This window comes from Eulemur rufifrons, chromosome 27 (genome assembly GCF_041146395.1).
Source record: "Eulemur rufifrons isolate Redbay chromosome 27, OSU_ERuf_1, whole genome shotgun sequence".
Lineage (NCBI taxonomy): Eukaryota > Metazoa > Chordata > Mammalia > Primates > Lemuridae > Eulemur > Eulemur rufifrons.
This window is the reverse complement of record NC_091009.1, coordinates 16,038,222-16,063,080: the sequence shown is the minus strand read 5'-3', so window position 1 is coordinate 16,063,080 and position 24,859 is coordinate 16,038,222. Positions and strand designations below refer to the sequence as shown.

The window sequence follows — 24,859 nt, the reverse complement described above, 5'->3', positions numbered from 1 at the left end:
CAGCTTTGTTGCTTGGACGAGAATCCATCCTAAGGACCACTCCTGGGGATTCCTTTTGTGAAAACCAAAAAGCCCCTTTCTCTAAGGAGGACAAGCCCGAATTCCTTCTCAGTATTTGCATATGGCTTTGAGGGCAAGACAGGACAGGTTTTTTTTTTTTTTTTTTTTTTTTTTTCTCACCATATCCCTGGAACCCTGCACAGTGTCCAGCATATAATTCTACAAATAATTTCTAATTGATGGAGATCCCCCAACCCAAGGAACTCAACTCTTGACCAGCTCCCGCTACTTTCTCTTACCCTTTTCCATTGCTTATGACCTCCGAGACTCGGAAGAAAAACTGACACGAAACCACACGCCTGGGTGCTATCCCTGCAGTTGCTTTCTATACCAGAGAGCAAATACACACGCTGACCAGAGAGGCTGGCGATACCATGTGAGTGGGTCCGCGGGGGAGGGTTCCAAGCAGCGAGGTCTGGTGTCTCCGCCCCCTGAGAGCCGCTGGAGCCCTCATTCGTCAGAAGCAGAAGGGATGGGCTCCTTCTTGTAGGTGCCATGCTTGGCTCGGTGTCGCTGGAGGTGATTGGACCGGGTGAAGGCCTGGCCGCAGTCCTCGCACTGGTAGGGCCTCTCCCCGTTGTGCATCCGGATGTGCTGGGCCAGCTCCGAGGCAATGCGGAAGGCCTTGCCGCACTCCGCACAGAGGAAGCCCTTCTCCCCGGAGTGGATCTGTTGGTGCCGCTTCAGGGTGGAGGAGCGGGCAAAGGCCTGGCCGCACTCCGTGCAAGGAAAGGGCCTCTCGCCGGTGTGGATGCGCTGGTGGCGAACAAGGCGCGAGGGCTGCGCGAAGGCCACCCCGCAGTCGGCGCACTTGAAGGGCCTCTGGCCGGTGTGCAGCGTCTGGTGCTCGTACAGGTTGGAGGATTTGGTGAAGCACTTGCCGCAGGTAAGGCAGGGGAAGGGCCGCTCGCCCGAGTGCACGCGCTGGTGCTCCACCATTCTGCTGGCCACAGCGAACTCCCGGTCGCAGGCGGGGCAGCGGAAGGGCTTCGCGCCCAGGTGCGTGCGCTGGTGGCGCAGCAGCGACAGCGGCTTGTTGAAAGTCAGGCCGCACTCGGCGCACGGGAAGGGCTTGTTGTTGCTGTGCATGTTGCGTTGGTGTTTGCGCAGGTCCGAGGAGCGCACGAAGGCCTTTCCGCAGTCCGGGCACGGGTAGGGTTTCTCGCCAGTGTGAGTGCGGATATGCTTGCGGTGGTCGGAGGACCAGGTGTAGGCCTTGTCGCAGAAGGGGCACCGGTAGGGCCGCTCGCCCGTGTGCAGGCGCCGGTGCTGCTGAAGTGTGCCCCGGTGGGAGTAGGCCTTCCCGCACAGCTCGCACGCGTAAGGCTTGGCGCCACCGCGCGTCTCCGCGGGGCTCGGCGGTTTGCTGGGCTTCTGGAAGGCCTGGCCGCCTCGCAGGCACCTGTAGGGACGCGCCTCCGCCTGCCTGGCCTCGCGCGCGCCCGCTTGGCTCTGGCCCTTCCTACTAATACGCGTTTTTGCCAGTACAGCGGCTGCCAGGCTGGCTGGGACGGCCGACCCCTGGGCAGGTGTGTGTGTGTCCCGCGTGGGGAGGTCCCAGCTGCTCCCTGGCCTGGGGAAACACGCCGGGGAAGAGATGTCTGGGGACGCTTCTACAACTTTCTGCACGCAAGAATACTTTCCAGTGCCGGGTAAGCTAGATGTGACATCCAAAGCTGCATCCTGGTTTGCACTCCTGTATCCATCGTCGCCCCCATGTAGTGAGTCCCTAGGAGGTTGCATCTGACCTAACAACTTATGAGAGAGGCCGCTGGGAAGGGTACCCAGGGTCTGCGTGATCTTTGACACCTCTCTTCCCCAGCTGGCCTTCCCAGGCATCTCCGTCGGTTTCTGCCCCACGCCCTTACCAGTGAAATAATCAGAGAATTTCTCTTCCTCTTTCCCGGGTGAATGCTGGGAGGCTGGATTGTCGTGAGTTGCTGGGGAGCTGCCCCTTGGACAGGCTGCCAGGTCCCCAGTGCCCTCTTTATCTCCTGTCTCCCTATCATCTTCCTCCTCACTCTCTAAGTTCAGGCTTAGCATCTGGCTGTCGTGAGCCTCCTGAGTCAAGCTGCGGAGAGGGGACACTTCGCCCCACCTGTCCTGGGAGTCCACTTGTGCCATGACGTTCAGGCACTTCTGTTACCCACTCCTCCTAGGAAGAGCCTTTGCTTGGCTCAGGATACCTGAAAAAAGGGGAATGTGAAGAGGAAATCACGAAGAATGTACTTAATTACATTCCTGACCAGAGGACTGAGGTTCTCACTCTAGCCATTTCCCACTGGTCTCCGTGCCAGGCGTGTGGTTGAGCCTCCCTGGGAAAGGAGGAGCTGGCCCTACTGAACATTCCACAGTCATCCCTGGTCCCTTTGGAGATCCCACTTGCTAGGATTAGGGTTAGGGTTAGGGTTTAGATAGATACTATCATTATTGTGTTATTATTGCCATTTTACAGACCGGGAAACTGAGGCTTAACAAGGATACTTACCTGCTCAAGGCCACACAGCTCATAGACAGCAGCCCTGGGGTTTCTCTCTAGCTTCAAGGCCATTATGTTAGGCCCTGAGCCATACTGCCTCCCAGCTGTGGCCTCCAGACTGAGGCCGGCCCTGAGGCTGGGCCCTGCCCAAGAGCAGCCACAGCCTGCTGGTGGGGAGAGCTGTGCTTTCTGCAGGCATCAAAGCCCCTTGTGTTTTCTGGGCCAAGGAACCTTGGCTGTGAGGCCTCACCACTGGGCTCCTCCCTGCTCTCAATGACCCAGATTGCCCCTGCAGAAGGGAGAGGCCAGCAGCCAGCTGCAGAGCCAGGACCCATGCTGCAAAGGCCACTGCCTGGGGTGGTCGGCAGTATTAGTCACCAAGTATTTACCTTCCGGAAGCGTCCTCTCTGCCTCCGCCCACCTCCCACTGCCTTCTCAGAAGGGATAAGGGGAGTGATCTTTGCACTTGGTGGGTCTTGTGACCCCATCCCCATCTCATCAACCTGTCCTTCCCCAGCCCCTGTCTGATCACAAGCCCAGTTATAGTGTATGGATGGAGTGGGAAGCAGTGGGGAGGAATCCGCACTTTCTGTTCTGGATACAGAAGCCGTAGATGAAGGGAGGACACATTGCAGTCACGACAAGCATTCAGCGTCTCATGTCTCTTTGTGCCCTCAAGCCCAGGGGCCACTCTTCTTCCCTTGCTGCTCTGTCCCCATCACATATCAGAGTCTTGCTGCCATGCCTTTTGACAGGAACCCAGGTTTGACATATTTTCAGCAGAGTGGATCTTAGAAATTGGATGTGTGTGTGTGTGTGTGTGTGTAGTTATTAATAATACAGAAGACACACCACTAGCCAACTTTATATGACTTAGACCAGCTAGCCTAATCAGGAGCTGTGGTCCCCCAGCAGGGACAGCAAGGGATGCTGGATTTGTGTGGAACTGATTTCTTAGGTCTCATTCTCTCTCTGCAGCAACACGCTGTGCATGTTCCTGTGGCTCTGTTCACAGATCACTTACTTCACCCACTCTCCAGCCCACCTCCAGCGCACATACCTCATTCTCGCAGCCTGTGTCTCGCTCCCTTCCTCTGGGCCAACAGGTGAGCCTCCTTTGGGCAGCAGGCAGCCTCCGCTAGCTCACCAGCCCCTTCTCAGGAGCCTGAGGGGAGACTGCCTTTGCAGATGGGGAACCCTCCTCTGTCTGAAGCCATATCCCCAGGGCATACGTCCTGCCTTCCTCCTTCTGTGGCTGCCAACGGCTCTCTCTCTCAACCACCAGGAAAACCTGGAGGAAGGCAGGGGCCCGGGGTGGGATTTTCTGGCAATGTCTGCACAAATATACCTGGTCTGGAAGAGGAACATTGATGCCGTGGTGTGGTTGGCCCCTCTGCTCTCCAGATGTGCTGGCCCCCAGGAGCTGTCAGAGCACAGCCTTTTCCTGGAACTTTGTCTGCACTCACCCAAGTGCAGCCTCCAGCTCCCCCACCTCGCACATGGGCGCTCTTCAGAAGTCTAGACTGAGGGCTTGTTCCAGCTCTGGACCCTGCCCCTCTTCCTCGGTCCTTCCAGATTGTACCAAGTCCATCCCAGGGCAGCCACCTCTCACGTTCTCCTCTGCCCACCACTTCAGGCCTTGCTCTCCACCTCTGGCTCAGACACAGACAGTTGCTTACCTGGGAAACGCAGACAGCAGCGTGGGGCTCCTGCCCCAGCTTCTGTGACACGTGGCCTCTCAGCAGCGGGAGCCAGAGTTGGGTGCAAATCAGCAGAGATGGTGTCTCTGTCTCTTATGCTTTTGTGTCCAGTCCAGCAGCTGCAGAGAGAGCCTCAGGAGGTGGGGCCAGTGTAATACACTCAACCTTCCTGCCTGCATCCAGAGAGCAGCCTGGGAAATAGAGTGGGGCTGCCCTCTCTCACTGCCTGAACCGATCCTCCGCTGCCTCTGCTCCCGCCTCCCCTCCCTGCCAGAGCCAGCCCCCCTCCCTCCCCCCTCCCTCCCTCCCTCAGTCCTCCTGCAGGTGGCCCTATGCTTCTGTTCACGCTCACGCCTTCCTCCCACAGAGCAAGCAGTCCATCCTTCACTTCAGCCCTGGTATACCCATGGGCCACTTGTCACATGTGAGCCTCCTGAGCAACTTTTTCTCTCCCTGGGAGGCAGAACAAAGTATTGGCCTATACTTCCACTTCCCCTATTCTGGTACCTACCTTTTGCAGAACTGTGGATTGAGCAGGGGTGAGGGTTCCCAGAATTCTTTGCAGCAGCCCAGTCATTGGCTCAAAGATGCCCACAGCCATGTAACTGGGGGTGGGGGTACAGGGACATCGTTTTCTGCCTTGTTCATACAGACGCCAGGTATGTCTGGGTCCTCTCTTCATCTTTCAGCACTGTTTCCCAGGTTCATTCTGAAGGGAAGGGTTGGCTCAGGATAGAAGACTCACTATGTTCAGAATTTATACCCACTGAAATCTAATGAGCAATTTATTAGAATGACCATTCAGGACGTTAAAATAGGAGATGGAAGTATGGTACCTATGATGTCACTGGGTGGCCAGAAAATATATTGGTTGACAGCAGGGCCTGGGTCTGTGTTTGAATCTCACCACTCACCAGCCGTGTGGCCTTGGGCAAGTTACTTAACCTCTGTGTGCCTTAACTGCTCATCTGCAAAATGGGGCTTGGGATAGTATCACCATCATGGAGGTCTTGGGAGGATTGAATGAGACAAAGAGCTTGTAAAGAGCTTAGCACAGTGTGTGGAACATAGCAAATGCCCAGAAAAGTTAGCTGCCATGATTGTTCTTATTGATGTCTTTGCTGTATCTAGGGAAGACAGGGTTCCTGGGGCTCCTTTTATATCCCTGTGGCCCTGTTAGAGCTGAAACTCTGAGGAATACTGGCACCCAACACATTTTTCTGAACAGCAATTTTCAGAGTGTGATCCAGAGAAGCAGGTTCCTCTGCCCCTTGGTGTTCTGTGGGCATGGCTTCAGAGGGACGAGGCAGGCAGCAGGGACGTGCCTCAAGGTCTGTGAGTGTGAACATCTGGAACAGGGTTCAAATCCTGATGAACACAGAGCCCCCCAAATAAAGTGCAGAATGCAGCAGATTTGTGGCCATGCACTCTTCTACCAAGAGGCTCCTTAGCAGTCATCTGTTTCTCAAAGGGCCATGATCCAAGAAAGGCTGAGAACCATTGGCACTGAGGAGGGATCGGAAGAGTAGGTAAATCCCTAAAATAACTCCCAGAGCAACGTTTCAGATGGTGTTGCCACCAACCTATATCCCAACTCTGTTGTTCAAATGTCCCAAGTGGCCATATTGTATAGGCTTTGGGATTCAGATACCTTTGGCAAGAAAGTACCTAATTCCTCGTGGATTGGTAGAGGGGCCTGTGGAGGTGGAAGCTGGAGCTGGGATGAGTGTGTGTGTGTGTGTGTGTGTTCATCCATCCCACTCACTGCCTCGCAGCAGTGGTGCACGTTCATTGAGCATTCGTGAGAGCTGACACTGTGCTCACAAACCACACGCAGTGTCTCCGTTAATCCTCACCACATTCTGATGAAGTGGCTACTAGCGGTGTTATCCCCACTTACAAGCTAAGGACACTGAGGCACAGTCAACTTAAGTACCTTATCCAAGGTCACGGTCACACCGTTACTATGTAGTGGAGCTATGACTGGGGCCAAGGCATCAGAGTCTGCACTTTAGCCACTGCAACCTAAGATTCCCAAACTCTGTGCCTCGGAGCCTGCCTGACTTCCCCTTCATTTCCTCCTGGAAACCCTTAGTCCTTCTACTCCAAGGCTGTGTGACCTGTGTATATGTGGTCACTGTGGTCACTGCCTCAGAAGACATTCTTCTCCCAAACAGATGGCTCCCACACATGCCTATCCATTCTTGTCCAGCCATGACAGCCAGTTTTTCATCATGCTTTCTTTCTAGAAACCATAACAGTTGACTGGTTATCATATGTCTTGGGACCTCCATGTTAAATTGTCCACGTGGCTCCTTAGTTTTCAAGACACTCTGGTGTTTCCATCTCACTGGTATGGGACGGGCCACCTTGAGATACATGGGACCAGGAGTGGCCTGGACACTGGCCTGGCTCACTGGATAACATCTCCCTGAGTCACCTACTCTGGGTACAAGAGGTGGGAGATGCACGTTCTCTGTTGTCATGGCAGCACATTTCCTTGGCCCAGGGAATAACAAACCTTTCCAGGCCACAGAGACTTCAGGCCTCTCCTCCTCCACATTCCACCTCGACCTTGAGACCTCGTAGAAGTCAAAGAAAGAACACCACAAATGAGACTTCTGGGAATCTCCTATATTCAGGTTTACTTTCTGTCTTTGCTGGTGCTTCTTGGATCAGAGATGGGAGATCTGGGGAAGTTAGAAGGGAAGACACTGCAAATCTTTAATTAATGAACAAATTGCAACAGAACCATCTGATCTCTTGTATCAGTGAGAATCCTTTAACTGAGGATTAACAGAGCCCTGGGGCATGGTGAAACTGTTGGAAATTGGAAAAAAAAAAAAAGAAAGAAAAGCAAAGCAAGGCATCAATTTCAGAATTTTAAATGAAGAGATCTTAGAAATTATCTAATGCAGCATCTCTATTTAACCAGTGTTGAGATACAAGTATTCATTTATTTGTTCCATTATTCATTCATCAAAAACTTGGTGAGCTTCACTATGTCAGTATTTTTCAAACTGCAGGACACAACCTGTGAATAGGACAGGGAATCACTTTATAACCCCATACATATGTGTGTGGGGTTATAATGAAAACTCTATTTCATATTCTGGTTTGCTTTGTTTCTTGGTCAAAAACATTTGAAAAACACCATACTTGGCATCTACCCTGTAGTGCATAAGAATAACCTGGAGACCTGGCTAAATGTGATGAATTCAGGGCCACACTCCCAGAGATTCTTCAGGTCCCAGTGGGCCCCAGATTCTGCATGACTCTGAGGCACGGGCCCGACTATACCAAGAAGCACTTCTCAGAGACGGACGTCGAGCCACCGGGATACAGAGGCACGAGGCGGTGTCATGCTTTGCGGGGCTTCGCAGCGTGCTGGAGCGCTCGGAGCCATCCGCAGACAATTCTAACGTGGGCGGGCGTGCTGCGGGTAGCAAGAAGGAAGAATTGGCTTTGCCTGGGCTTTGGGGAAGTCTTCCCAAAAGAGATTCCCTTTGATTGGCCTTGAAGAATGAGTTTGAGTTTGCCAAGCAAAGAGGAGGAGTCAGGAATTCGCCACCGGAGTCCTTGATCCTGGCTGTCCTCCTCCCTGCAGGTGCAGCCTGCCGCCCTGCGCGACTCGGGACGGGGCTGGGGCCCGGCTCTCGGGCTCCCCCTCTGGCTCGCTGGAACATTGCCGCTGGGATCCGGCTTCTGCAGCAGCTGCCGCCGAGCTCCTGGCTCCTCTGTCCTCCCAGGTCACACCACCTACAGGCGCTGGCCGGGGTACAAGGGGCCTTTTCTTTCCAAGGCCCCCATCAAACACACACGCCTTTCCTTGCAGCTGTCTAGCTCGGCTGCCTGAACACAGAGGTAATTCACAGGAGATGTGGAGAGGCGTTTGAGGTTTCCACAAAAACACACCTCCTTTTCCCCTTTGCAACTGCTGCCCTGATCCTAACCGGAGAGGACCTCTCTCCATAGTGCTCTGGCCATGGGTGTGAAGCCAAGTTTCTTGAAAGAAATTTTCCTTAGGGCTGCTGGAATGCCGTATTCCTCTGTGCGGGTGGATTCCCCGGCCAGGGTGAACTGAGGCCCGGGCCTGCCTCCTACCGAGCAGTGAGCGCCTCTCCTCTTTGGAAAGACCATGAAAACCTCTGGCAAATCTAACGGCAGTGGGGGTGGGCGTGGAGATAAAAACGTGAACAAACAAAATTATAAGTAAGGTGTAAAAAAATAAAGGCACACTTTGCACAACTTTATGTCATTGTATTTGAAAACAATGAAACAAATTACATTCTTGTATATATATAAAGTTAAAATCTTACATTCAAAATAAGAAGGATCAACAATCTGCTAATGGTCGGGCCTCATGAGATGAGAGTGCCTTGGCCTCCGGTGACAGACTCCATTTTAACAACTGTCCACACCCACCCCAGGGGCTCGGGACAGAGGAGCGATGGCACCAGGCCGGGCTACTCTGAGGGACTCGGAGTGTCCAGGCTTCTGCTGTTCAGCCAGGTTTCTTCCTTCAGGAGGGCGTGGGGGATGAGCGTTGGCCCTCTGTGGCCTTTGCACACAGATGTGCAGTCCTCTCCTCCAGGAACCCCGCCCCCTCCTGCAGTCTCACCAGTGTGTCTCTGTGGGTAGGAAAGTGTAGAGGAAAAGCTGAATTAGAGCCCCAAGAGCACTGAGTCAGAGAGAGGAGAGTGAGCTGGAGCTGGTGTCATAGAACCTGCCACCTTGTCACCACCCCGAGGATGCAGCTGCACAGGGCCCCAGTTCGGTGTGGCCCTGGCTGCAGGCCTGCTCTGACATACTCTTGCCCGGGCAGTGCTGGGGACAGACCTGAGTTCTTGCTCTGGGGAGGCACTTTTCCTGGACCACAACAGACCATTCTCCTGTTAAGACATCTTTCACTGCAAAGGTTGCCTCTTAGTTAGGACCCAGCTGTAGTTTCATTCTAGTCCCAAGGACACTGTCGCAGCACCTTTAGAGTGGACTTGTGGGCTTCCTAAGCCTCTTCAGCTACATGTTTCCAGGCCATGCACCATCTCCTTGGGCGGGTTAACCTCACCCATTAAGATTCTTCCTCTTAAAAGGTGAAGGCATCTCCAAACTTTAGAACAGGCTTACTGTAGCCATCTGTCTACTCAATACAAGTGGAGCATCCCTAATCCCAAAATCTGGAATCTGAAATGCTCCAAAATCTGAAACTTTTGAAGCACTGACATGATGCCTAGAGTGGAAAATTCCACACTTGACCTCACGTGACAGGTCGCAGTCAAAACACAGGTGCACGACACACAGTTTATTCAGAATAAATAATATTCTGAATATTATTTATTCCCCCTCCTCATCCCCAGGGGACCCACTTCCTGGCCCCTCAACTGCTTCAGATGTTTCTTGTCACCTAAATAAAATACAGTGCGCAGTTACCATTTAATCACAACACACGAAACACAGCATTGTAGGTGGAGACCGAAAGCCCGCTGTCGTTTGTTGTTGCTATTGTTTGACAACCAATGCAGGCTACCGTGCTGTGACCCTGAACACATTATTTTTTCATTGTTTTAATAGTATGTCAGATTTTTTATTGTAAAGCACTTATGTGTGAATAAATATAAGAAAATGATTGATTGCTTATCAGTAGCACATAAATTCGAGGTCAGGAATGATGGTGATGCCACACAACCACAGATTGTCCACGTGGGTGGCTGAGATAGTGCAATCGTGTCCACAGCGACAGGAGGAAAGTAAAAGTCCACGGCCACAGGTGCAGGGGCGTGGGCACAAGCAGAGGTGGGAGCTTGAGGAAGCTCTCTTGCTGGGTCACTTTTTCCCCGAGAAATAGCAAGCAAGGTCCTTGGCTGGGGTGGCACGCGGGGGAGGAGGTGTGGGAAGTCTGAACAGGAAAAAGGCATGACATGTTCATCCAGCAGAGGGAATGGGTCCATAATCCCCAGGCAGCATGAAAGGCCCACTTGAGGTCAGTGGTCACGAATGAAAGTTAGGCCAGCCAGGAAGATCGTGTGCTTTCTTTCCTCCAGCCGCCGACAGCGTGTGGGTGCAAGTGTGGAGTAGGCACAGAACTGGGGTTAAGCAGGGTCAGAGTTTTGCCAAACAAGTACAGTGAAACTAAAGAAAGGTACTGAAGATGAGGGTGTATGAAAACGAAGTGATTAAAGCGACAGACCATGGAATTTAAGCCAAGTCAGATGGGGGACAGAGAGATCCCAAGGGGACCGGGACCCGTCACAAGGTGCAACCATCAGGTATCCCCCGGGTTGAGGACTGAGGATGGTGGGATTTTGTAGGCTGTGAGCTGGGAAGTCAGGAGGTGCTGGCCAGACAGGGAGATGCACCAAATTGAGACTGTGGAGAGGGTGCAGCTGTTACTGATGACAGGCTTAGAGTCTGGCCATTTGAGTATTTGATAGGGGAAGGACTAGGGCATCAGAGGAGAGGTATTCAGGGACTCAGAGCCAAGACTATCATCCCAAGAATGATGACAAGGTGGGCTGGTGAGAGTGGTGGGGGGGCCAGGTGCTGAGATCCACACACGGAGCCGGGGAGTGGTCTGGGCTTTGCGGGAGATGCTGCAGGCTGCTTGTTGATACTCAAAGCTGGACAGTTTTAAGGAAGAGCAAGAATGATCTGAAACAGCACAGGGAGTGAGGACCACACCTATCCCACCTGGTGGTAGGAGGGGTGTGGAAGAGAAGCATAAGCCACCACTTGAGAAGTCTGCAGAGAACTGTTTTCACAAGAGAGCCATGTTCTATAAGAGCAAAAAGGGGAAGAGACAACATTAAGGATATAGGATGATGTTTCTGTTCAGCTTAACAAGTTTCACTCACTTCCCACTATGCTTTGAACCTCACACCGAATCCCATGCCACCTGCTCCCTCTCTACCCGCCAGCCACACTGTCCTTAGCATGTTCCTTGGATGTACCAAGTTCTTTCCAACCCCAGGGCCTTTGCACTTGTTGGCATATTCTTTCCTTTCTTGAAATTGCACCTCTGGCCCCACCCCAGTCCCTTAAGTCTCATGCTGAGTGTCATGTCCTCTAAGAAACCTTGCTGAACATGCTGGTTAAATCAGGGTGCTGTGCTTGGTGCCACAGAAGCAATAGCCATCCACACAGTTGCTGCCCTCGAGTGGTTTATGGTCTGGTGAAGCAAAGGGCTGAGCAGGTGAGTGAGAGTGTGCTGAGGGCCACAGCGGGGTAAACCTGGGGATGTGGGTGTACATGGGAGCCACGATGGTGAGGTGGAAGGTTCAGATAGTGGCTAAATGGAGGCCTGGAGGATGAACAGGAGCGAGTTAAGAGAGGGCGGCAGGCTCCGAGGAGAGTGGAGGGAGCCGTGAGCCCTTCAGGATGGCCGGCGTGCCGAGGGGTGCTGGGAGGACCTGTGGACACACAGAGGGGTTTGGACCCTTTCCTGGGGCCCATGGGGGACACTGAGGGAAGACTCTTTGTCTTTAGAAGGTATACAGCTCTTCCACTGAAGAATTATGAACAGGAGCAGAATATTATCATCTTTGGCCCCTCTTAGGTTTGGCCCCAGAACAAGTGCAGAACCGCCATTTGGGAGCCAGGTGACCACAACCTCTGGGGCACAAAACAAGGACGAGTGCTGTCTGGGGGAAAAAGTTTGGCCAGGATCCCAGAACCACCAGAGCTACAGAATGTTCTGGTCTATTGGCCTCCCCCCCACACCCACCCCCCAGACAGTTTCATTAATTAGCTTTATAGTTGGTACAGCTTCTCTGTTTTATTCTAATGCCAAGGAGTCAAAAAACAAGAAAACAATGGATTGGAATCATTATAAATTTTTCCCAGTTCCTTACCAAACAATAAGCTTCCATACTTCCTCTGACTTTACGCCACAGAACACTGCCTTGATGCTTTGCGAGATGACCATGACTTACGTTTACAGAGTGCTTACCAGGTGCCAGGCCCACGGCACAGCCATGCAGAGAGAGGTAGGTGCCTTCATATGCATTCTACAAGAGGAAATTGAGGCACGGAGCTCCCTTGTCACATAGCTAGTAAGTGACAGAGCAAAGATTCAAAGCCATCAGTCTGATGCCAGAGCCCAGGGGCTAAACCCACACTTTTACTCCCTTTTAATCTGGTGGTTCAAACAGTGTGAGGGTGAGACATGTTTCACTGTGTTCAAGACTTCATATGCCAGACACTTTCCCCAGTGAAAAAGAAAGTAAAAAAGAATAATAATAATAAAAAAAGATAAAAAACAAAAAAAGAAAAAAAAAGTCTTCATAAAACTGCCTTTCGGGACACGACACGCCATTGACCAGAACGTTTCACGGATCAGGACCTTGTTCCTGACCAGGCGTCTGCAGACCAGCCCTGCAAAAGGCTGGCTGCTCCCGCCTTGCACGTTCTCACACTGTCAGTGGAAACACACTTGTCACGTGTTGCGTCTCTGCCATCAGACGGTGGAAGTACAGGTGTCTGAGGACATTTTCAGGAAGGGCTTTGGGGAGTATCTGGCTCAACATGAAATTCTCTAGAAATATAGCTGGGATTCTCGGGAGCCATCTTTCCTATCTCCTCCCCTGTGGACTCTCCTGAAGGGAGGTGGCGCTCTGACACCCCCGCCCTCCTGCCGGTGTCCTGCTGCTCCTCCTCCAAGCCTCCCTCCCCAGCTGGGCACACCGTGCACTTGCTCACACCAGCACCCTGCACACACCATTGTCACCACCTGAAACCCTTTGCCTTCATCATTCCTTCGCTTCTTCCCACCTGTCAGAATCACATTCGCGAAGCCTTTCCTGGTCATTGCAATAGACCCCAGTGGCTCCCCTGATCTGCCACATGTTGTCTGTATTCCCATAGACTCCTACAGCAGGAAGGGGCTTCGACATCACATGCTCACCCTCCTCATCCTGTCCCCAAAGATTAAACCAAGGCCCAGAGGGCAAGTGGTTTACCCCAAACCACCCAGAAACTTTCCTGCTCTTTCTGTGATTGTCTCAAGAACAATTGTCTTGACCCCCTTTGCCCCTAAGAGCTGTATGAATCTGCTACAAACCCTGGTGTGCAAGAACATTGAGTTCCCTTATTTTCTCATTGTGGTTTGAACTTGTGTTTCTCTATTTCTGGGACTATGTCAAGGTTCTTGAGTCCCTCATAGGGCCAAGGAGTCTGGTCCTTGGGCATTTGTCCACATTCGTTGCCATGTTGACATCTAGGGCTCTTTCAGCCTGGGGTTCACAGGTCTCCTGGCTCCAGGATGCCTCTCCGCCATTCTCGGGACCCGAAAACTCACTGCAAGGCTGGACTTCCAGAGCATTCTGGCACGATGCAGCCATTTCCCTCTGGGGCACTGCAGGGACCAGGGTGGGGCAATGACTTGAGTCCTCTCTCCCTGCTGGCCCAGAGAACTCTCTATTAGGGGGAGAAGCCTTCTCTACCTCCTGCCTCCTTCGGTCACACTCCTTCTTCCCTCAAACCCAGGAGTCCTTCTTGTTCTTTTCTAATAGACCTGGAAAGTCCACAACCTAATTAGTAGCAACTGAAACACTTGTTTCCTTTTCTTTTAATCTTTAAACCTGCGAAGAAATTGAGGGGAAATGTTTAATTCCATCCTTCGGAGGGTAGCAAAAAAGTAGATTCAAAATATAGCAATTAAGTTTCTATATTAAAACAGCCAAGAGATTCTATCTTGCTAGTCCTTTTGCCTGGAATCCTCTTTCCCATTTTTCAGCTGGCTGACTCTGGCTTATCCTTTAGGACTCAGCTCAGACATCACTCTAGATAGAAATCATCCATATTCACGAATAAACCCGGCTTCTCACTCCTTTCTGCAAAAGTAAGGCCTTGCTTTATTGCCAGCCCGTGCCTGATTCCTATCAAATGTTCCACGATGCACGCCAAATTGAACTGAATTCAAGGAAAGGTTGTGGGTGAGCGAGATCTGCCTGTTGACTGGTGGCTGCCCAGGGAAGATGGGCATAAATGAGAGGCACCAAAAAGGCACATAACTGGGGGACACTGCAGTTCTCAGAATAGGACAGTCAGAGGCAGAGCCAAAGAGAGAGGGCAGGGCAGCCCCTCGCGCTGCTCCTTGCCTCTGATGGAACCAGGTGTTTGGAGAATGCGGGACGTTTTTAACACACAACAGCAGGTGGCAGCATTGCTCCTTGGATGAGGGACTCCCCTCTGCAGGACAGCCGCAAAGGAGCCCGTTCCCGCGCTGGGAGGCAGTCGCCATCCCCGGGCCAGTCTCGGAGTGGCGTTGAGGCCCCAGGCAGGGCCAGGGTGCCAGCCGCACTACACACAGTAGGGGTCCAGAGCCACGTGTGATGCAATGTTTTTCTCATTCTAAGCCTTCTAGGGCCTTGCATGCTGGAGGAAGGAAGGGAGGGAGGGAGGAGGAAGGGAATGGACTCCCCGGGCTCAACTTAGAGCCAGCGAATTGGTATCTCTCACAGGGTACCGGGAATGCCCAGGGGGGTTCTAATGGAGGCAGGCGGAATTCTCCTTTGCGTGGCTAGTTTCCAAAGGCCTTTTGATCACAAAATTGGATTTATCGATTAGGAAAACCTGGTGCAGCCCACAGTGCACCCCTTCTGCCCTCCCTCTGGGGCCTCCCTCTGGGCAGGCTGAGCAAGGTGTCCATGGGAGACCGGCGGGAGGTGGCCGCCGGGTCGAAAAGACAGACTGTGCCCCCTTGGGCACTCCCCTCTCTCCTCCTCCTCCTCCTCCCTTCGGCCTTGGCGTTAGGTGGCCGACCTAACACAGCCCCCCACACCTCCAGCTGTTGTTCTCCAGGTTGAACTTTAACCCACCTCCCTGATGAGTGTGCAGAGGCAGCAGGGAAGCTGAGAATTAGTTCATGGTCAGCTCTGTCACCGCTCGGGCAAGCAGTATTTTCATTAGTTCCTCATGAAATTGAGGCCAAAGGGGGCATCCTGGTGTTGATGCGGAGGCTCGAGTTGCAGGGCTACCCATGCATGGAAAGTCTGGGCTGGGGTAGCAGCATTTGGTCTTAACAACAGGTGACTCCGTGTTGCTCTTTCCTCCTGTAGCGTCCCTGAGTCCCTGCCTGCAGATGCCCGAGGAGAAAGCTGCCTGCAAGAGGGAGGCCTGGAGAGGGATGCCCAGGTGCCCACAGCGCCTACTTGGAGGAGCTGGCCTGACTGAGACCCACTCGGGGGGCCAGCTCCTGGCAGTTCCCTGCACATCCATCCACCAAGTCCCATCTCCACTCTGCAGGAAATTCTTTTTCTATACTGACCCCGCCGTCCCAGCCCTGTGTGTTTCGGGAAGTCATTTTTCAGCTGCCACTGGGAGGGCCCCTCCGCCGCCCCACTCAGCTCAGGGCGGTGAAAACCACTGCCCCCACCCCTCCAGCCCCTGAGCCTTTTCTCTGTGTCTCTCTCATGGAACCACGCGTGACATTTCTGTATGTTACATGCATTTTCTTGACTGCATTGGAAGCAGCTCCGAGGGCTGGGGGGGGGGGCACCCTGTGACATTGCCTCCAGCCCAGCCCTAGTGCAGGGTCTTGTGCAGGTGTGACGTGAGGGGCACACGGTGAGGAGCGGAGCGAGAGCATCACTGCTGTGTGAGTGAGTCGGGAGAGATGCAGGGGTGACAGGGACGGCTTTGTCACGGAGGCAGGGATTGGTCTGGGCCCTGAAGGCTGGATTACTTGATTAGGTGAAAGGTCGCCGGAGTATTCTCAGAGCCTTCCTCTTAGGTAAAGTCATTGCTGAGATATGAATGACAGGGGTCCATGAGCGGGGACAGGCCGGTCCTGACCCACAGTCAGCCTTGCTTGCCAATGCCACTGGTCAGTCCCCGAGACTGCCTCCCGGAGTGTGTGGATGTCCCGGGGGGTGGGCAGTACATGCATAGCAGGGCTTGTGCTTCTCTTCTGGACCCAGTTCACACTAGGAAAGGAAACAGAGCACAAAGCCAGAGAGGGGGCTGCAGGCAGAAATGCTCTCAGAGCAGACACAGGACCCCCAGCCCAATTCCTGTGCCCAGAGAAGCGCTGTGACGTGGCCGATGCTGGGCGCCAGCATGGCAGAGTGACACCTGCAAATCAAAGTGGGAGCATCATGAGGGTGGCACCCGTGTCTTTGAGGATCTCAGAGGTGGACCCTCTGGGCTGAACCCTGAGGACTTTGCACTCTCGCGAACATCCTGACTCTCTCTCTCCTCCACGGCCCCCGAGGTAAATATTGTTTCTAGACTCTGGGGCTAGAGCAGCCTTCTGCTCTCCAGCGAGAAGTTCGGGGCCTTTGCTCCAGGAAGGCAGGGTGTTTGGAGGAGACAACAGGCAGGAGGGAGGAAGGGAAGGCCCATAGGGTGGGTCAAAACCTCATTCCTGCCTTCTCAGTTCCTCCCTGCAGACACTGCCCGCACCTACCATACTTCCTTCCACCTTGGCCCAAGACAAGGAAAGCATCCACCGGGGATTCCCCTCTCAGCCACCCCAGCCACAGCCCCTGAGAGTGGGCGTGGGCGCACATGGACCGGTGGGGACACCAGCTCACGACACGGCCAGCGTTGGCCCCTCCATGGCTTGTCTGGTCTGGTCTTGCCCCTGTTACCTGGGAAAAATGGCACCTCAAGGACAGAGTATGCCTTGCTTTCTCCTAGGAGAATGAGCCCTTTCTCTGCTATCTGATGGGGCTCTGGCCAAAATAATATGTATCTGTCTGCCTTTCCTTTCTTCCTCCTTGGGGACTTCTCTGTAGGCTTTATCAGGACACACTGCTGAGCTCAGACAAACAGCAATGTTATGACTACGTGGGAGCCGGCGCCTTCCTCCTAGAGCTCAGTAAGATCTGGGCACCTGGGGCAGCCCTGGATCTGGGCCCCAGGTTGGCCCCCGTCTCCCTTGGGTCATTCAGGTAACCAGCAGGGCAACTGCAGGAGGAAAACAGCAGCCTCATGGCCCCCTGCCCGGTGGCAGTCCCAGTCCAGGGAAAAACAGCCATTACTTGAAGTCCACCCAAGGCACGCCCAGCCCCAGGGCTGCAGGAGGAGGCTGGAGGGAGGTGGGGTGGGGCAGCAGGAAGCCTCCTGGGGTTCAGTGTGTGCCCTGACTTGCCATTTCTGACATCAGCCTCTTCCAATGTCCTTTCATGGGGTAGGAACCAGGAAGGGCAGAGGTAAGAAGATCAGAACAGCGCTGGGTGAATTCCCACGGAAGACAAGTTGAGCCCATCAATGCCTTTTGGTAAACAAGTCGCAGCTCTTCCCTCCTGGCCTGTCCCGCGAAGGCACCTCCCTGTGGGGTTCCACTGCCTCCCCTGCATCCACATCCTGGTTCTAAGGCTGCGATTTGTTTATGCCTCTGTCCTCCCACCTTGGAGTCTCAGGTTCCCGGCTCTGGGCTCTGACATTGGGTGCGGTGCTCGCCACCTGGGAGGCACCCAGTGAGCACGCCCTGAGTGCAGGAACGAACGCTTAGGCTCCAAACAGCACCTCCATGGCACCAGGAGCACGGGGCGGCTGCTGGACTTGGGGTGCTGACTGGGGTGCTCACTGGGGGCTCCTCCAAGTGTGAGGGAAGGGACACAGGAACTGGGGCAGAAGGTGGCTTCCTCCGAGTGGCTGACCTTAAGGAGAACAATGCACCCTTCTGCAGGGGCCTCCTGCCTGCGGGGTGGGGTGGGCCACGCTGTCTCGTCTGCAGCCCTGCTGGGGCTGCTTCCTCCCTTGCCTTGTGCCTCCAGCAGCGAGTCCAGGTCTTATCTGACTCTGAATCCCGGCTCAGAGCCTGGCCCATTCCGCGCGCCTGTTAGATGAAGCACGCGTGCCTCTCTGTATGTGGGTCTGTGTGCAGGGCCATCTGTCACTTGCTGTAAGGCAGCTGTTGGGCGATGTCCTGATTGTCCCTGCCCCTTCCCTGCGCATCCCTGGGGCCGAGCCCAGGGTGGGTCCTCTTCCTCCCTCCCCCAGCACCTGCCTCCGTGGCCGGCTGAGGTTCCTGAACTCCTGCAGCCACACAAGTCCTTAGCACACAGAGACAATATTTGCAGACGCTCTGATGAGTGGAGAAAAGGGAATATACATTCTAGTTTATAGAAGGTTTGAGAAATCTTCAGAAAAAAGAAGGGAGCTGGCTGCTAACATTCAGCCCCCACCATGCCTGGAGTGTCGCCTCCCTGCCCTGCTCCTCACTTTCCCTCTGCAAGCCACCCGCAGGGCCCACGCCATCCTGGGGCACACGTGAGAGAAATACTGTCCCTGCCTCCCAGCGGGAGCCCAGGTCCCTGCAGGGAAGCCCAGTGGCGCTGCGGGGTCTGGAGGCTGACGCCGCGTCTTACGCGCGTGTCCCGAGCCAGCTGAGGCAGCGAGAACCGCCGACTCGGGAACAGACTCACGTAAAGAAAGAGGAAATCTCCGGAGTCAGCCGCAGAGGCGCGTGGTTTCCGGCCAGTCCTGGGTGTGTGCCGAAGTGGGCACTGGTTAATGTGACTGTGACCTCCTGCATCTGCCTCGCACACACTCGCACTCGCCAAGACACGGCCCTCCCCTAAGCCCTGAGCTGTCTGCGGCAGGCTCAGTGCTGTGCAGCGCAGAGGGGCCACGCAGGTGGCCTTCTTGGCTCAGGGAGGAGGGGCGCATGGGCCGGCTGAGCACCAACTGTGTCCAGAGAGGGGGGACCCTGAGAACTGTGACAGCCCGTTGGACAGATGTTGGCAGGACTGGGGACATAATCATCCATAGGCTCAAACCCCAAATGACACGTGAACATGAAATCCACAAAAACCCCCAGGTGGAGGCCCAAAGATTAACTAGGATCCCATCTCATCTGGCCAGGCCAGAGCCTGTGGTCCCTTATCCTCGTAGCAAGCAGCAGAAGTAACGACAATTACTAAAAGAAAGAAAAAGAGAAAAGACCTTCCCAGCTCCAATTTTGGGGTTTGACTGTGGTCTCTGGGGAGTGTTCAGGGACTCGTCATGTACCCGTCATTACTCATTAACCCAGGGCCAACCATTTGAGGCAGAACTGTAGGTTCAAAAGCACCTTCTGAGACACAGACTTCAGGGCTCGTCCTAAACCTCCAAGTTGAGCAGGCGGGAGCCAGCTCTGCCCAAGTGAGGCTGCATCTCCCTGGTCATTTGACCCTGCTGAAGGCTGCTCAGGGACAGTAAAATTGTCTTTCTTACGGATTGGAGCAGATGATGGCCCAGGTGCAATGACTTCTTGGACGTCAGCGCTCTAAATCAACATTAGTGTGCTGCTCCTCCCGCTCAGGGGGCCCCGCCTGTCCGTGCTGTGTCATCCACCTAGAATAGCATCCTGGGTCAGAGTCACACACAAGTGCCACTGAGTGCTAAGAGTGGTAATGTTAGGCCTCACAACAGCCCTATAATAGGGGTGTATATTCCCTTTATAAACACAGAAGTTAAAACCGAGATTGCTTAAGTGACTTGCCCAGGACCACAGAGATAACTGATGGAGACACAGGTCTTTTGGTTTCTCAGTTGGTGTTTGGCCACTGCACCAAAGCCGCCTCCCTCTTTGAAGCTGGAATGGTGCCAATTGCCCTCTCAGTCCCAGTGTGGAGACGGGCGGGAAGAGGAGAGGCGAGGCGTGACCAGTGCCCGCTGTGTGCCAGGCTTGGTGCGGGCATCTGCCTCCCCTGCCCTCCTGCGGTGAGTGGTGTTCGGCTGTGTTCTCCGGGGCTGCCGCAGTAGGTAGGAATCTGGACTCAGGAGCCAGACTCCTGGGTTTAAATCTCAGGCACGGCCACAAGCTACTTGTGTCATCCCAGACAAGAGAGTTCACCTCTGTGGACCTCAGTTCCCTCATCTGTAAAATGGGATTAGAATAACACCTACCTCACAGAGGTTGTTTAGGGATTAACTGAGTTAATCCCTAACAAATTAACTTAATTTGTGTACCACGCTTAGAACAGTGGTTGGCACTTTGGAAATGCTCCGTGTTTATTGCTGTTGTTCATAAGTTATTTTTGATATTCAATATTACTTCTAAATGGGGTAAACTGGTTGCCTTATTCCCATTTTATGCAGGAAAAAAAAGGTGATGCCAAATAGCCAATAGCTGCCCGAGGCCCCAGGGCCCCCAGCCATGCTGCCTGTCCCATGAAGCTCCCCGCTGTGAGGTCTCAGAGTGGACGGTGCCAGGACTCCGGACCTGGGCCTTCCAGGAAGGAGTCCAGCCAGCTTGTTTTGCTTTTGCTTTTGCTTTCTCCCTCCTTCTGGGCTCTGCTCTTATTCACCCATCTGTTCTGGGAACACTCAGACTGTCACCGCACCATTAAGGTGGCACAAAGCACAGGCCAAGCCACTCAGTGGCCGGGCTGCCAGCAGCTTCTTGCTGCCTGAGACGCAGGATGGACAAGTGCCTGCTTCTTGGCCTGGCCCCGGGGTCGAATGAGAAGTTCCGCACACAGCTGGGGTTTGCTGCAGCTCCCCGGCAGGAAGAACTAAAACACTGGCCGCTGCTCCTCGATCCTCTTTCCCCTGGTCTCCTCTCCCTCTTGATAGCGTGCAATTGGGCCCTTACCCCAGCCAGCTGCTTTGAGAGCTGCCTCTACCTTTCCTTTTTTCCATTTGTGTCGGACAGTGTTCTCTCCCGGAAGGCAAACTGCAGTGAGGGACACCGTGAGGTGGGCTTGGCATGACGCAGAAGGATGGCTGGTGGAGGGAGGCTGTGGGCGGTGGGGGTGCCCGTGCTGGGCGCTCCGCTCTAGAGAGGAGATGTCAATAGGTTCATGGAACCATCAGCAAAGGATCCGTACTTGTTAAGGGATCCTAGCTATTGTAATATGCAAATTCTCAAATCTCAGTGGCGTCCCGCCTAGAAGTTTGTTACTCCTGCAAAACGCAATCTGGAAAGGAGTCACTCAGGCACCCAGGCTGACAGAGGCACGGCCATAGTCAACGTGCAGCTTCCAGAATCAGCCGGAGTGCTGACACCCAGCCTGCAGATGGGGCAGAGAGGGTGTGGAGAGTGGGCACAGCCTTTCTGGGTTAGTCGTGGTACATATTGCTTCTGCCTACATTCCAGAGGCTGGAATTCAAGCATCAGGCTGGTTGAGTCCATGCATGGAACTGGGAACTGTAGTCCCCGCTGAAAGCCCCTCCCAGCACCAGCTCCACACTGTGGACAGGGAACATGGCTACGGTGGAATCAACCAAATGCGGACGCCAACTGAGAGGCATTCTGGAATGAAGTTCTATTCCTGTGATCTCAGCTGCCCCTGAAATGGAAGAAGAGTGGCGAGACCTAAAAACCCAGTCTTAATAAACATGGGTAAGTAAATAAATAGGCAGACTTAGCCACCCAGGAAACCTTCAGATGAGCTCAGTCTTAAAAACAAAGATCACGTACAAAAGGTGGAAACAGCAGCTATTGACCAAAATCAACATAAAAATATAAAAGACTAGTATGGAAGTGGAGTAACGTCAGGAATGCTGAACCAGGATATCTGAAAACTGTTAACACGGGAGCCTTTTTAAAGCTTTGTTTGAGCAGAAGAACAAAGGAGACTTAGGTGTGTCCCTAGGGATGGCTGGTAGGATGTTACTGAGTGACAGGAAGAACAGTCCTACCCGTTTTTATTTTGCTTCCAACTTCTTTGTCAAAGTGAATGATTTTAAGACCAAAAGGAGCAGACACTTGGAATAAAAGACATTGAAATCCCCACAGAATGAGGACTGTGCAAAACTGAAACTTGCTCCTCAAACTAACTGAAATATTCTGGCCTAAATGAGTTACATTCCAGAGTTCCAAAAGAATTTTTAAGAAGAGATAAATGGAAATGCAGGGATAATCAAGAGCACACGCCCTGGAACTAGGCTACCTAAGTTTGAATCTTGTCTCAGACACTTGTAGCTGTGTGACCCTGGAGAAGTTCCCTAATCAATCTGTGCCTTAATTTTTCCACCTGGTAAGTGGGTAAAATAATAATACCTACCTCATAGGATTTTTTAAGAGTTTAAATAAAATACTATCTATTCTTGGCACTGGGCCTGACGCCTGTGAAGTGCTCAATAACTGTTAGCTGCTGCTACTATTACATGCTGATCTTCTGTGAGTAATCTGTAAAACGTGTCAATCAGAGAAAACTCTGGAAAACAGAGATGAATGAAGACATTCCAATTTTCAACATGCCAAGAAGTGAATTTTCTCAATGCTATCAGTGTCAGGCAAAATTTCAGACTATATGGTTATTACATCCCTGCTGTGTGTTAGCCTCTGTGCTGGGCAATGGAAATAGAGCACTGAACACGATACACAGAAATCCACGCCTTTTTCAGTGTAGCAGGTCCAGGAAAGGGAGACATATGAATTTTAAAAATTAATAATTATATAATATCATGTTGATGGGGGGTACAGAGAGAAACAATGTAGGGCAGAAAGATGCATAATGTGACAGGGAGAGAGTTACCCATTTAAAGAGAGGAGTCACGCAAAGTCATTGTGACAAGAAAAGCGTTTTAGCGAAATCTGAAGACGTGGCTCTCTGCAGAAGGAAGTGCAAGTGCAAAGAGTCCAAGAGGGAAGTGTGCGCAGCATGTTCCGTGTACAGCAGGGAGGTCAGCGTGTCTGCTCTGGAACTGGGGGCGAGAAGGGTGAAAGATGGGGTCAGAGAGAGCAGGAAGCCAGACTGGGCGGGGTGTTAAGGCCCTTGTGAGGACCAGGCTTGTTAGCTAGGGAGAGATGGCAGCCAGTGACCAGAGGAGTGGCAGGCTCTGATTTACACTTTAACAGGGTCCCTCTGTGTTGCAGAGACTGAAGGAGGCTGCCGTGGAAGTGGGGAGGCCTGCAAGGAAGCTGTTGTCATAAACTGTGCAGTGGTGATGGCTCAAACCAGGCTGGTAGCAGCGGGGGCTCTGAGACGTGGTCTGAGAAGCAGTCACATTCTGGGTAGAAGCAAACAAATTTTGCTAACGGGGTTGAATGAGGATATAAGAAAAAGAGAGGAGTCAAGGATTTTGGCCCGATCGGCTGGAGTGGTGGTGTCGCCATTAGCTGACGTGGGACGGCTACAGGAGTACAGGTGCAGGTTTAGGGGACACAAGGAATTGAATGAGGAGCTCATTTCTGGGTATGTTATGTTTGAGATGCCTATTTAATATCTGAAAAGAGAAATCTGGAAGGCAGTTGGATTCATGAGTCTGGAGATGAGAGAAGAGGTCAAGGTTGGAGCAGTACATCCATGACAATACTGAAATTAACAAAGGATTAAAGTCACTTAAATAAAAACGAGGAAGTCCAAGGTCTGCGTTCCAGTGCATTCCAATGTGGAGGCGTCGAGGAGGAGGAACCAGCACCTGGAGACCAACAAGGAGCAGCCAGTGAGACTGGAGGACAATCAGGAGAGGCCGGTGACCTGGAGGCCTGGTAAAGACAGAGTTTCAGGGAGGAGGGAGGAGTGGACTGAGTCAACTTCTGCTCAGAGGTCAAGTCAGATGAGGACTGAGAAATGGCCATTGGAATTGTTGGTTAAAAGTTTTGTCAACAGATCCTTGAAAAAGAAAGTGGTGATGACTAGGATTCAAGATTGGTTAACCAAGAACAGGTTTTGCCGGATGAAGCACATTCCTTGCTTTAGAAAGTGTCCCCAGATGATGTCACGGTCTGCCTAGATTTTGACATGGTGTTTGAAAAAAAAGATTCTTCTAGTATCTTTGAACATGATGGCAAAATATGGTCTTATAAAACAGTTGTATTGAAATTATAAATGGCATACTCCAACCCTCTTTCCCCTTGGCCTGTTCAAAAATTTTATCAAGGACTCAAGTAAGAGCATCACTGGAATGATTAGTCCAGTTTGCAGATGTTGCAAACCTAGGCAAGGTAGAAACACATTGATGGAACACATGGGACACCAAATAAATCTGGTGGGTTGCAGGAGTGGACAGAGCTAACAAATGAAATTTAACAAGAATGAATGGGAATTCCTGCATTTTGGCACCAAGAACTGAATATCTAAATGAGGGAACCAGTGTTTGACCACAGTAAATGATAAAGTGACCTGGGAATTTATGTTGATAATAAGCTCTGCATGAAGCAGAGCTGTGATACATTACCAAAAGAGTGGTAAGAGAAGTGTGGTGTCTACAATAATCCATCATCTCAGGGCACTCTGTGCTGGTCAAGCCACACATACCATATTCATTCCATTCTGGCATCATGGGTAGAGAGGGAAATTGACATACTGGGGTGCATATGGAGGAGAAAAATCAAGACCCATGGAAACCACTGCAACCTGTTGGTCTTCCCACCTCCACCTCTTTCTTCTCTGGCCAGTTCCCCACGCTGCTCCCAGACAGGTTTTCTTCCCACATAGATAGGATCATGTCACTCACTTGTTAAAAGTCTTCATGCTCTTTCCCCATCGCCTAAGGATTTAAACCTGAGTCTCCTCTCCCGTTCTTCCCAGCCTCATTTCCCTCTTCACTCCCAGTGGGCTCCGTGCTCCAGCTACCCTGCACACGTTCTCATCCAGGCTTTCACTCGTGGAGTCAGTGCCTTCCTCCGGGCTCTCAAAGCAACTATTTTCCCCTGTTGTCCTTGTCTTCCCTCATTGTGTCACCCTTGCCTCTTCTCTTACCTATATCCCAAACTAGACTGAAAGCTACCCGAGGGCAGGGA

At 52.6% G+C, this 24,859-nt stretch overlaps 1 protein-coding gene across 1 annotated transcript; it reads right to left on the bottom strand.

Annotated features, from left to right (window-relative positions):
* Positions 1-510: 510 nt before the first annotated feature.
* Positions 511-2,184, bottom strand: ZNF648 (zinc finger protein 648). The gene has a single exon (XM_069459428.1). The coding sequence runs from the start codon at positions 2,182-2,184 to the stop codon at positions 511-513; it is 1,674 nt and encodes a 557-aa protein (XP_069315529.1).
* Between the last annotated feature and the right edge of the window lie 22,675 nt (positions 2,185-24,859).